Source organism: Lathamus discolor, chromosome 6, assembly GCF_037157495.1.
Source record: "Lathamus discolor isolate bLatDis1 chromosome 6, bLatDis1.hap1, whole genome shotgun sequence".
Classification (NCBI taxonomy): domain Eukaryota; kingdom Metazoa; phylum Chordata; class Aves; order Psittaciformes; family Psittacidae; genus Lathamus; species Lathamus discolor.
The window spans coordinates 89,531,943-89,545,625 of record NC_088889.1 but is presented as its reverse complement, the minus strand read 5'-3'; the positions used below and the strand labels follow the sequence as shown (position 1 = coordinate 89,545,625).

The 13,683-nt window shown below is 46.3% G+C and overlaps 1 protein-coding gene across 15 annotated transcripts in view; it reads left to right on the top strand.

The window, feature by feature from the left end:
- Nucleotides 1–13,683, top strand: part of TOM1L2 (target of myb1 like 2 membrane trafficking protein) — a 56,989-nt gene that overhangs the window by 32,573 nt on the left and 10,733 nt on the right. For 12 of the 15 annotated variants that reach the window (XR_010613747.1, XR_010613749.1, XR_010613742.1 and 9 more), the window contains exons 9-13: nucleotides 2,078–2,126; nucleotides 3,124–3,247; nucleotides 4,022–4,139; nucleotides 6,071–6,146; nucleotides 9,132–9,197. Coding sequence is in view for 4 of the 15 variants with exons in the window: in XM_065684667.1 (XP_065540739.1) it covers nucleotides 2,078–2,126; nucleotides 3,124–3,247; nucleotides 4,022–4,139; nucleotides 6,071–6,146; nucleotides 9,132–9,197 (433 nt within the window). In the remaining 11 variants the exon portion in view is untranslated. Of the gene's footprint in view, nucleotides 1–2,077; nucleotides 2,127–3,123; nucleotides 3,248–4,021; nucleotides 4,140–6,070; nucleotides 6,147–8,190; nucleotides 8,647–9,131; nucleotides 9,198–13,683 lie in introns of those variants that run through there. The other 3 variants (XM_065684670.1, XM_065684669.1, XM_065684671.1) reach the window with 2 other exon arrangements.

Below are 13,683 nucleotides of genomic sequence, written 5' to 3'. Positions count from 1 at the left end.
TGTGCAGATGTAGGGATGTGGGATCCAAAACAGCACAGCCTCAGTCGCTAATTCTGCTTGCTAGCTTGGGATCTGCACAAATGCTTGTGCTGCTTAGGGAGGCTCCCATGAGCTCTCTGCCTTCTGATCTCTGAGCTTTCTGGTTCCAGTGCTGGTGCAAGGGGAGCTCTCTGAGGTGGGCCTGACCTTCGTGCATGTTTAGGTTTTAAGTTAACACTTAAAATCTTGGAGAAAAGATTGTGCAGAGCTGGGGTTTTGAAGAGCTGGTCTGCAGGACTCATCCCCGTGGGTCACAGGACTTGGGACATGTTAGACAAAGGCGCTGTCAGCCACATCTGCTGCAGTAGGTGACACGTGATGGAGCAGGCTTGGGAAAGTTTAATCTTCCCCTTAATGACAGGCCTGGGGTGTGAGGCACTAAAGAGCACCCTTTGTTCCTGGCTCTTTGCACAGGGCTTTGTTTCTGAAGCCTTTAAAAAGAAATGAGACTCTAGATCTGTGAAGCTGTGCTGTCACGGTGAAGGCTGGAGAGGAGACTTCAGTGGCCTCGATTTTTGTCTTTGATTTAGTTGCTCAGAGGAGATCAGGGCAAACTTTGAAACAAATGCTGGCTTTTCAAGTGAAATGGTGTGTGTTTCATGCACGGGCATGATTCTACAAGTGGCAAAGTGTAACTGTCACTAAGGCTTAGTCTGTTCACCCTTATTCTCCTCCATCTGTGCCTTTGCTGGCTGGGGCTAATGTGTTTGTAGTCATTATACACTGAAAGGTGAGCTGAGTGATGTTAGCAAGCTGTTTGTGCTGGAATAGCTGCACTGGTCTGAATGTTTCCATAAATCCCAGTTCCTCCTCTGCTCTTCCAATGGCTCCACATTCGTCACGCTGATTTCTAGTCTGGGTACCAAGCTCTGTCAGCCACTCAAGCAGGAGCTCTGGCCTTCACTGGGGAAGCTTTGGATGTAAACCAATGTGTGGTTCATAAGCCTTTTGGTGAGAAGTATGAGGTGGGAGGTGTCTCAGGTCTCCAGCTAAGGGAGCTGGATTTCCAATAATAGTAGACACCCACAGTTTCTTAAAATTGAAAATTGGGCTTCAGTTTGGTTTTGCTGCCTTCGAAGTCTGCATTTCCCTCTGTTACATCAAGAAAAGGTTTCAGTTTGCTCGAGATTCCCTGTTGTATTTTGTCCATCTGGGAGAAAACCCACAGGATTATATTAATATCATGGTTTTAGTGAAAAGAGAGGTTGCATGTGAAACTGCTTTTAAATGAGGGAAAAGTCGAATGTCTTGGAGTCATCATGATGCTCTTCCTGGTAAGGAAGGAGATTGAAATGGCCTCAGACAGGCCTTGGGAGGAGGCAGTTCTGCTTTTTGACTTCATGAAAGCTGGGGTCAGGTTTGCAGCCCCAAATGTCCATCTGGTTGGGGAAGGAGTAGAGAAGAGACCAGATCTTGCCATTCTTCTGCCCCTGAGTAGTATGAGAATTTTCATGCAGCATCATTACTTTTCCTTCTTGGAAAGGACCAACCCATCTGCACTTAGGTTTTGACAGGCTTTAACCTAGGCTTTTAAGAAATGAATCTGCTCATTATTGTTTCTCTTGCCATGTGCTGCCTGGGCAGGGCTGTGCCCTAACCTGCATATGGCTTCTCATTTACATCGATTGCAGCAAGAGGGAGCTGTTAAGTGGGAGTCAGACTTGCTGCCGTGCTCAGCTTATTTAGCAGGGAGCATCAATCTTGCTGCAGTTCCTCCTGTCCCTTGGCTAACAGAATAGGCTGTCATGAAGCACTTAATGGAAGAAAAACAACCCAAACCAAAGACAAATCCTACAGTGTTTTTCAGCCATGTGTGTGCAGCAAGATGAGATCAGTCAGTTTAATATCCCCATTTGCCAAGAATGCAACTTCTGCATCTATCCTCCCTTTGTCCTGGCTTGGAGTTAACACTTCCAGGGTTCCTTCTTGAACCAGCAAAAGCAGAATTCAGTGTCGTGGCTTTGTTAAACTCGTGGTTTTCACTGTTTATTGGTGGTTTTGATAATCCATGTTGTGTTTTTTGTTGTTTTCTGAACAGATTTGAGCGCTACAGATCGGGACGTTCAACACAAAATGCCAGCAATGGAGTAAGTACCTAACTCCATTTATTATATCAGCAGTTTGACCGTACTGATATCACTGGGATCAGACCTTTTACCTCTCCATCCCTCTCTTCTGCCTGTAGTGGTGAAGTGGATACAGGGAAAAGAGCCTAAGGGTGTGCAAACCACAAGTGACAGCCTTTAGCTCAGGAAGCCACTCCACTAAAACATCTCTGTTTACAGTCCTCAATGGGTTTTCTTTCCTCTAACTTTTATGGGTGCTTTTGAGTCCATGCGGACTTTAGGCATTCTTAGCGCCCTTAAGTAGCGAGTTCCACAGATTCACTATACATTATTTTGTATTTTGGGGGGTATTTAGTAGCTATTTTGCTCACATTTGATCACTGTGTCTTACAATGCCACTGTGCAGGTTAATTTTCTTAATGCTACCCATAAGCTTAGGAACCTCTCCTTTTTCAGCAGCCTCTTTCCAAGCTGAAGAATTACAGTTCTTATTCAGTCAGTGTTCAAGATCCAAGTTTGTGATGCATTCTTATGTATCACTATTACATTTACTGTTCTACCACCTTCTAACCGTTTCCTCTGTTTACTTTGCCTGTTTGATGGCTGTTCCACTGCAGACTGATGCAAACTCCAGCACTGGCTCTGCATGGTGACTTCAGCCACAACAAAGAAGTTTTGCTTCTGAAAGCAGTTTATACCTAATGTGGAAGATGGCAGCAAACTCGGTTTGACTTAGATATGTTGCTGGCCTAGTCCTAAAAGAGATGGAGAACACAGAGATATCAACTAAATCTGAAGAGATGTTGATGACCTCCAGGAGAGTGTCTGGCTGTGCTGAGCAGTCAAACTGAGGGGTTTTTTGATGGCTGACCCTCCTTATTTTGCATTTATCACTGTAGTATCCAAGAGACTGGTCCGTTTGGCAGTGTGCAAGGAAGCACCCATTATGTTTTGGTGTTGCGGTGCAAGAAGAACCCTCTGCCATGTGTAAACTGCTTTGTTTCTCGTGTCTCAACAGGTACTGAATGAGGTGACAGAAGATAACTTAATAGATCTGGGTCCTGGCTCTCCAGCTGTAGTGAGCCCAATGGTTGGAAACTCAGCTCCCCCGTCTTCACTTTCTTCACAGCTTGCAGGGCTTGGTGAGTACCTGATCTGAGGAGTGCTGATGAACACCAGGGTCAATGCATGGACTTTTCCAAACCTAACAGGTCTGTGGGTCTTGACCATCATGTGCAGGCTGCTGGGCAATCGGTGTGTGTGATTGCAGGAGTAATTCTGGCGGTTGCTGAGGTCCCTGTGACCAATGTGACCACCCGGTGCAAACCCTTATTGTGAATGTTCTTGATTCCTTTCCTACAAAGAATACTTGAAATCTTTGGGTGAAAGGCTTTATGAAACTATTAAGTATTTTACATTAAATCAAACCAAAGATTGCTTGGTAGGATCACTCGATTTGACTGAAGGTTCTCCACCTCTTTCCGCACTGCAGCAATATCCTGTCACTTGACCTGAACCTGTTGATTTCACAGTCAGTAGCTGAGAGCATTGTGGCAAGACTAATATCCATGCCCAAAATCTTGGACCATGTTAGCGAATGGGATGGGCCTATTCAGGATGAGATGGGCAGCAGCTGCATACCAGTTCCCAAATGCTGGCTTCTCAATGAGGAATACTTATGGTGTGGTGCTTTCAGGAGGAATAAGACAATCTCTACGTTTGTCTTTTAAGGGATGCATGATTAGCAGCCTCCAGCCTCTTCTGGACAAAACTTGAGCACTGCAACTGTGAACTAGATGGTATCTATAGCTGTCTGTGTTGTTAATGACATCCTCTGTACCCTCTATAGTCGTGGCAGTGGGGCTTGCATATGGTTTGCTGCTTCACTGCTTTCCTTTCTGTGCCTCTGGTTGCAGATTTGGGTACAAACAGTGTCAGCGGCACACTCAGCTCTCTCCAGCACTCGAATCCTCGTGATGACTTCGACATGTTTGCACAGACAAGAGGCAGTTCCTTGGCTGAGCAGCGAAAGAAGTACGTGGAGTTTGTCTTTAGCACTGTTTGAGTCACAGGGTTGCTGTTTTCTAAGGGCATAAATCTGAAGCTTCTTGACTTTGTTCCAGAGTGAAAAAGTAGTTTTGGTTTATGTTTTTGTGCTTCTCATCCAATCCTTATCCTGTTGGTCATTATTAGGATGAGCAAGTGGAGAAGTTCCTGCTGCTGTGGGCAGAACAGGCCAGCTGAGAAATGTTATTTGACTGTCACAGTTAATGAGCTCACTGGAAACCTGGAAATGTACTTGCCTTTATTTCTGCAGATGCTTCCTCTCATAAAGGCTTGTCATCCCATCCACCCAGCCAGTGCTTGAGATACAGGAGCATAAGGGTCCTTCACCTGAAGGTCATGGATATGCTTTGGTGACTGAATTACTGTCATCAAGGGCTTGGAAACAGAATTACCATCCAGTTAAAGTCTCCCTTTGGCCCAGCAGTCAGGCTCTTGCAGGCTGTCAAGGCAGTGCAGCTTGCCTGGCTGCCATGCTATTCCTAATTTGTTTATATGCATGGGGCTTGCATCTCCAGAGCTGCAAAGCTGGCACTTTGAAGGGCATTTAACAGGTCACATTATTTTAATGTGAAATAAATCTAGGCACTTACAAAGAAATCCTTTGATCCCTGTCAAGTGAGATTCAGTAAAAGACACACTTGGATATTTTTCTTTCAGATATTATTTCTTTCCCTCCTGGTTTCAGTTTCTAGAGGACGTAGTAGCTACGAGCAGCTAGAACATCATCAATATCTTGTCTCACACTAAGAACTATTGTTAAATAGCTTAGCTCAGACCTTAGCAAATTGGCCAAAACTTACCAGCTTGAGCCAGCAAATCTATCAGGATCTTTTATTTGCAGTTATCTATATAGCTATTGGTCCTGCCTCAGCTGTAATATCTGTGTTGAGAAGACATGCTCCGCTGTAGAGGCATGCATTACCACTGGAGATTTCAGGCTGAGAGCCCTAATGTGTAGTCAGAAAGGAGATGCATTGCAGAGAGATCTAATAGAGGTCCCTCTGTCTCTTGTGCTAAATGAAGCACGAAACTAGTCTTCCCACACTGCACCTCTATCTCATTCTGTGAGCTAATGGAACAAGGAGCACATATCAGTCCCTGATTTCACAAGGGAGGATTGCTATATCTTCCTTGGGTTGTACGCTGTATAAATGGAGCAGCAGCAAGGCAGGGAAGATGTGAGTGTGACTTGCTGTGCTGTGTAGGTGAGAGCCTCTGGGTGCTGTGCTCAGAGCCTGGGAGAAGCCAGCAGGCTGGAGGAGGAAGGGCTCCTCTTGTTCAGACATGCAGCTCCTCCCAGGGGCTGATTTACGGGCAGGTCTTAGCGTCTGCTTCAGCTCATGGCTCACCACTGTGCTCTGAGAAATGCTGCTCTTGCCTCTGTCACCTGACTACGACAGGTCCCTTTTGCATAGCAATTGAAGAAGCTCTTTTTATGTGCTCTGCAAATAGTGCATTTGTTTCATATGCTTCACTGTAGTTCCTTAGTTATTTCATCTGCCTTCGAGCCCCCCCTCCTGCCTCCCCCCATGCATGTACCAAGGTCAGGCTTCCAAATGTCATCTTCAGAGCTTTGCAAAACATAATCCGTAATCTGGCCTCCTTTCATAGTCTTCTGCTAGCTCTTGGACACGCTTATGGTGCCTCATAACCTGTTTGCCTTCCTTTCATAATGCTGGTCTTACCCTCTTTGCTTCAACATGCTTATTGAAACTGATGGATGGTCTTTATACAGTGCACGCTCCTCCTCTTGGAATACACTTTGTGTGTTTGAAGTCTTGTTAAGAAAAAGAGCATGCTCTCTGATTTCCAGGGGTGTAAATCAGAGTAGCCAGTGCATTCCTCGTGGGTGACTGCTGGACTTCCTTCTGTTTCTATGGTTTGTTCCTTTCTTGCAGCGTGACATATGAGGATCCACAGGCTGTCAAAGGACTAGCGTCTGCCCTGGATGTTCGAAAACAGAACACAGGAGGGGTAGGTGGTTGCTCTGTGTTTCGTTATCTGGAGCCGTGCATGGAATCCAAGCTGTAGGCAGCTGCTTTTGACTGAGACTTCTCATTCTGTATTCCAGCAACATGCTAGCACTGGCTATTTTGAAATTGATATCTAGGAGCAAGTACTTGCGCAGTAATGATCTCTAAAGAGCTGCTACTTAGCACACCAGCCTAAAAGAGATCATAATCAGAGTGGGTAAATTCTCCTGTGTTCTTGCAGCTTGCCTGCGGGGGTTCAGCTCTTTGACTGGAATCACTGCTGAAAAGAATAAGTGGGGAATGTCTTGTGAACACTGGTGTGGATTTGGTTTGGTTTTCCTTATGAAAGTTGATGTAGTCTTAATCTATTAGACTTTGCTCTAAGTGCATGGATACAAGAGCAAGTTACAGGGAGAGACTTAATGCTTCACACGCCTTGCTGGAAGTGCCCTTGCATGCAGTCTGTTCTGTCTGTCCCAGGGCAGGCTCCTGCTCTCTTGTGTGGGCAGAGGAGGCCCGTGTGCTGTCACCTCCCAGCAGCTGATGCTAGAAACGTGTTTGAGAGATTGAGCTTGGCCAGCTTTGCCTGCGTGCCTTGGTGAAGGCAGAAGTGAAAAGAGCTTTCAAATCATCCCTCAACCCCTTCCTACCACCCTGTTTTTTAAACCTGCCCTGCTCTTTTGTACTCAGCTGTCAGTCTGGAGATGATGGAACGAGGTCAGAGCCTTTTCCAGCCTGTGCTGACCACTAGGGAGCACGGCAGAGCCAGTGTAGCGCACACACCTCCCTCCATGGAGATTTGCCTCCCTGTGCCTAGGCTGATCCCGCCCTAGTTCTTTCCTAAGTTGAAATGGGAGCGCTCAGGGCAGCTGGCATGGCTGGCAGCCTGTGCTCTGAGCCAGGGGGAATTTGCTTTGGGAGCCAGCTGGGGTCAGATCCCAGCTGCCTGCCTGCCTGGGCTGTAGTTCAATGGCAGCAGGGCTTCAGCAATGATTCCTTATGGAGCATCCTCACCCCCACCCCCCTCCACAAATCCAGCTGCTTGTTCCTGTCCCTGTCCTGCTGCAGAAAAGGGTAATTTATAAGCCAGGTCAGCCCCGTGACCAGTTTCAAGCTCAGCCCCACAAAAACTCATGGCAGCAGCGAGGGAAAAAGGGGAAGCATGGGAAGGCAGAAGTACATTAAGGTAGGGGTGAGAGGGGAACTCCTGAAGCCAATGTGACAACCCAAGCCCTCAGTATCACTGAGCTGAGTTATTGGCAGGACCTGGGAAAGGATTTGAGCCTCTCCTCTTTGTTCCTGGAAAAGCAAAGGGGCCTGCATTTAGCTACTGGTCAAGGGGCCGTATTCCCCTTGGTGGCCACGGGGTCGTGTCCTTAGTTATTAACACTTTTGTTCTCAGCCAGTTCTGCTTGAGGTCCTGGTGGGACGTGTCATTCACACCACCTCTGCCCCGAGTGGTGTCAGTTCAAAGGGTTGTGTCTGAGCTAATCTGATGGTCAAAGTATTTTCTGAGGCAAAGGCTTTACGGGCTGGGGAACTTTGGGCTCTGAGGTGTTGCAGAGCCTTTCAGCCTCTTTTCAAAGGTCCTGCTGACTGCATCATGTCATCAGAATCGCTTGTTTTGAAACGCAGCCCTTCGTGGGTTAACCCTGCTTTGTGTCAAGCATTTGCGAGGCTTGTGGGTGTCTCTTCTGCAAGGAAATTAAACCCTCCTCAAGTTATGTGTGTCAAAACCCCCTGGCAGCGCTCAGTAACCAAACGACACGCATTCATTTGGGTAGAGAGCTAATTTAAGAGCAGCTCTAGGGAGGAGCCAAGAGGTTCGCAACACATTCTTCACACGTGTCTTGTTCCAGGGGTAAAATCCAGCACATCCGACGTTCCTAATGCAGCCGTTCTCAGAATGGTCTGCAGGGAGATGGCTGCTCACGTGGCATGAGCTGGCTTCTCATATGATTTAGCAGCTGGAAACGAGAGGAGCTAAAAATAACAGTTTTCTTAATATTGCTTTTCCATGTTGGGAATTGCTTTCGTTGCTGCAGAGTGGTTGCGTGATCACGACTGGGAGGAGAGGTGGCCAAGAAACAATCCTCTGGTGTTACCCAGAGAGGAGATGAGGTTGGAGTGGTTTTGTCCCCCCCCTTCTTTTGCAGCACGAGTACTGAAATGAGATGTCAAAGGTTACAGCTGATTCTCCATTATGTGTGGAATGGGGGCACCATGTATATGGGTGTCGTACATAACCACACCAGTGGCTCTGCTGAGCTGGCCCAGTTCTACCAGGGCTGGAGGGCTGGAATCACTGTGCTCTGTCCCAGGCAAGCCCCTCTGGAGCTGGAGATGACTCTGTACCCATGCCCTGGCACAGAAATGAGATGCTGAATGACACTGAACCATCTTGGGAGTCTCTGTGTTGCTGTGCCATGCAGTCTGCAACTGAACATAGCCCTTTTAACCTCTGCGGCTCCTCAAGAGGGGCACTTTGAAAGGTTGCCAGAGCACTGCAGCAAACTGCTTTACTTACCCTCCTGCTCAGCACCATCAGTAGAGCTGTCACACTTCAAGTTTGGGGCAGTGTGCTGAGATCGAGGAGGTAACTAGGGTGTGCTGCAACTCCCAGCTTCATAAACAGGGGAAACTCCACAGTGTGTGATACAGGTGTTTCCAGTAAGTCTGAATTTAGTAGGTTGGGTAGCCTGCATCTTCCTTCTAAGAGGACAAACATCAGCTTCGCTATAGTCAGTGACGTTGGGTTTTAATATCAGTGGGGAGGAAGTGCTGAAATACCATGAACTGTCCATAGGAAGTGCAGAGGTCAGGGGGAGGCCCGTCCCGCCACAGAGCGGACAGGGAGCAGAGGGGGATGGATCTCTGTCTGTGTGTTACGTGTATGTGAAGTTTTTAACTTGCTGCTGTTCTGTTACTTTATCATGGGTTGTTGCTGTGGTTTCTTTCTTTATGGACCTTTCTGTTCTCAACACAGAGGAGAGGTAAAGGTGGGAACTCAGACATGGAGCCCATAGACAAGTGGCTAATTACACAAGGAATGGTGAGGACTTCACCAGTGAAGCAATTCCTATTGCCCACCCCAGTCCCTTCACCTAGAATAACCATCCTCCATTCACCTCCTGTCCTGCCCTACTGAACCGCTTGAAATCAGACAGTACAAGGAGTTTATTTCCTACCTACATCGTTTCCTGGGGCAAAGGGAAAGATTTGCACCAATTCCTGGTTTATACAGGCCTGTAACCAACTTAATCATCTGTAGGATCCCCCACTGCCTTTGGAAGAAGCCTGGGGATCCTTTTGGTTCCTTATACTGTCTTGATTTACTTATGCAGTATCCACTTTTCGAGGGATAAACACAAGTCTCCTGGATCTTGTCCATAAAGAGGGCACTTCCTATGTGTCTTTAAAGCAGCCTTTTCTGGTTGTGCTTAAGTATGTGGTCTGGAATAAACATATGGAAGTTGTAGGATCATACTTATTGGAATGAATAATGCAGGGATAGCTCTGTATGAAAGGAATGGGAGAGCTGCTCCCCACGGTGACTTCTTGCACCCCACTGGCATTGGGATTCAGACTCCAAAAGGTACAAGAGTGTTTCTGGCTTTAAGGGTTTAATTCCCATGTCTAGTGATGCCAGTGCTCTGATAAAATCAGGCTTCTGAACATCACGGAATCTCTGCACATGTTGACCTGGTTTGAAGTTGTCCTTCATCAACAGGCTTGCAGAGAGCAGTTCAAAAGCCTGCTTTAAGTGCAGAAGTCAGAGGTAGGTAAAAAATAGCCTCAGCTATGCCTTAAAGCCAAGTTCTAAGACCAGTTTTGTGTTTTTGGATGCCATAATCCATCATTTGAAGTGTTGTTTGAGATTAGTACCAATGATGTGACTGTACAAACTCCCTCTGAAGCAGTCCTGGCTGGAGCTGAGTTCAGTAAAGGCACAGTATAGAATTCCCTTTGGGCTGAGGTGCACTTGCAGTGCAGACTGTGGGGCTGGGTGTCAGGAGGCCCCATGGGGCAGGAATGCCTCACTCCAGGGAGAGCCTTGAATATCCCAGACCAGGCTGCCCAGTGCTTATGAAGAGAAACATCCCAGAGAGCGTAAGGTTGATAAAATCCAATATCAAATAATCTGTGAAACACTTTGTATTTATTCCTTTAGATTTAGGGCTAATCCAGGTGATTTCTGAGGGGCAGGTTAGGAATTTGTGAGGAGTTTGCATGCCATGGACACGTGCATCCATCCAGTTCTATCTGCCTGCCTGTGCAAGCACCCAAAAGCGGTGCTGTGCCTGCAAGCACACGTGGGTCAACCCAAACTGTAGGTCGCTGTCCTTGGGAGCCAGCATTTCAGTTTGGTGCTTGTCAGAGACCCCCAGCTCAACACCAGAGTGAAAAGCTGTGGAGCATGCAGCGTTTGCTTCGCCTCTGATAGTGTTGACTGTAGTTCACGGAGGCCCTTGCTGCTTGGTGGCTCTGTTGCAGCCCGAGATGTGCTGTGCCGCTGTGAGATGTTCATCCATAATGAATAACCCAGTGATTTAGTTAGTTCCTCTTCTTTGCCTTTCCACTGTTTACAAGAGCGGGGAAGCATGAAATCGGCCCCCCTGCTGTTCCCCCCACTCTCACCACTGCTTTATTAAGAAAACAAAGACAATATTCCTTCATTGGCTTGTGGTTATTCAGCCTGGAAAAAGGATACTGCAGCATTCGTGGAGGCCTATGGATTTGGGGAGGGAAAGGGATCTGGCTGTCCAGCCAGTCGCTGCTCTTACAAACCTGTCACCTTGTTTGTATGCTAAATGTGAGAGAGAAATGCCTAAACCAAAACTAATGATTAACTCTGTTTTCCTCTTAACTGACTGTAGTTCTTAACCATATTTATTAATATGACTTTGTAGCATTTGCAATACCAGTGGAATAATTAGCATCCCAGGTATGAACTTGATGTGCACATTCCCTTGGTAGCTTTTTGTACTTGGAGAAGTATAAGAGGGGTGAGCTGACATTGCCATTAGCTGTGCCTGTACAACACTGTGACCACTGAAAGGGCATCCTCCCCATGCCAGAGCATCCCTCGTGATATGTTTTGTATCCCAAACTGTGATGTTTTAGCTTAGGGTTGGGTTCTTCTCACTCCGTTTCTGTGCATCCCAGTTCTACCAACACACCTTTGCAGAGGAAGGCTCACTCAGGGCTTTGTGTACTCTCTTGGCAGTGTTGCTTCTGTTTCAGCTTCACGTACAGCTCAGTTCTGCTGACAAAGGGATGCCAGGACCACGGAGGCACAAACCATGCCTTTATCCATTCCAGCTAATGTAGACAGAGTGTTAGCTACAGAAAAGTTTGTGATTCAAATGTGATTTAGGGATGGCAGCTGAGCTGTTCCAGTGATGGGTCTGTTTGCAGTGTACGGTCTGGGTTTTTGCAAGGTAGGTGTCATACAGGGGTTTGTATCAGCAGCTCATAGGCACAGACTTGAGCATAAGGCCACCACATTTTAGTGCAGGTAATTCCAGTTCCCTCCTCATGAGTTTGGGTGGCTGTTGAGATCTAATTGTTAGAATCATCTGTCACCCCACTCACATGCCAAGTAGGTGTTTGTAATGAAAGTGAGAAGTAGGTGTTGCTTAAGCCACCCCATCAGGGCAGGTGTTATTTGGGTAGAATCAAACTGAACCAGAGGTCACAGAAAATGATAGGAACAGCTTTCAGCATTGCATCTCGACCACCAGCAGCATGCCTGGCTGGTGAGGAGATAAAGATATGTGAGTAAAGAGTAAATGAAACCTTTGCTGAGATGTTGTTGATCGGTAACAAAGTGGGATGCCACTATGTGCCTTCAGTAAAGAGATAGGATCTAAGATGTGGAAATGCCTTTGGTAACATGAGACTGTTGAAATACATCATCTTCTTGGGGACTAAAGTGCTTGAGCTGTGGACAGATAGATAAACATAGGAAGATCTCATTTCTTCAGTGTGGTAAGACCCCTCTCCCTTTTGAAGGCAAGCAGGCATGTTCCCTTGTTCTGAAGACCACATGGGTTTCATTCCCTGTCCAGCCATGGCATTTTATGGAGCCGCTCTACAGGGACACCCACATGAATGAAGGCTTTCACTGCCTGGACATGCCATCAGATCCAGATGGGCTGGTTGTTGTACGGGCACAACAGGCTGTGTTGGGGAGCGTACTGCACCTGAGCTCTTGCTTTCCCTGTCTATGCAATGCGCAAACACAGTTCCAAGTAATCAAGTAGCTAATTAAACCCTTACCTGTGAAGTCAAACATGTTATAATATTGAGGCCAGGCAGCTATTTCAAGATTACAACAGCTTTAAATAGGTGGTAAGACTGTAGTAGTAAGCGAGAGTAGACTGCTAATACGCATCTTAGTGCTCATTCTGCTGCTGTAGGAATGACAGACCACTCTTTACTATTGCTAACTAATGGGGGGGAGTGAATAGCAACTAACCAAGTGTTGGTGTCAGCTTTGTTATAGAAAGTGGAATTAACTAAGCTACTACAAGACAGTAGTCTAGCAACAATTAGCATGAACCTTGTTAAACATTTGAAGAACATTAATGAGCTCACCTAGAAACCTGAATTGTCATTTCATACCTGCTTCTTTTCCAGTGGGATCATCTTTAATAGAAATAAAATGTGATGATAATAACCTTAAGCTGTCTTTTTAAGGGTAGAATATTGGATTATATGACTTGTGAGGAAATCTATTGGCAATACTCTTTGGCTTTTGATTGCTAGTGAGAACACCAACATGATCTAACTTAGACCGAAGTAAGACCTTGAATTCCAGGTTCCTATGGGTTTTGTGGGATTGAGTGCTTCCTTTTTTTCTTCTAGGCCTCCTTTTCCATTTCCCTTTTGGGATTGTTGAGATGATCCCATTAGTAGGATTTTCCAAAGACGAAATAAAGAAGGAACTTGAACATTAAGCCCAACGTTTAATTCAGGCCAGTTACATAAAGGACCCAAAACTATTTTGTGACTTCACTTCCATTGACTTTGAGTATAGACTCAAAGAAATCACAATATGGGTATAAAAACAGCTCTTGCAGCCAACAATGACTGTCGAGGGAACTGTCTTGCCAAGACTCAGAGCTTCACTAGACCGTGTATGTTTGCATAATCAAAGTATTAACAAGAGGCTATCCCACTCTGGAGCCATTTCCATGTAGTCTGTGGCTGCCACTGCTGTTTGTTCCCAGCAACTGTTGTTTCTTTTTAATGTGTAAACCAGCTCATTGATTTTTTTTTTTTTTCCCATTGCTCCTGTTGTGTTGTAGGGGATTAGTTTGAACAAAACTCCCCTCCACACTTTCCAGTTCAGGGCTTCTGGAAAGGGGAAACTTGCCAAATCCGCAAGAGACTGGCAAAAGCCAAACGTCTGCGTGTGGCCACTTTCAGCTGGAATAGAAATGGTGCAGTCTTAAAGTGTGTTAAAACTTCCACTTACTCTGGAGAGTTTCCCCCCTTCTTTTGTCTTGAGCAAATTAAACGTGAGACGTTGA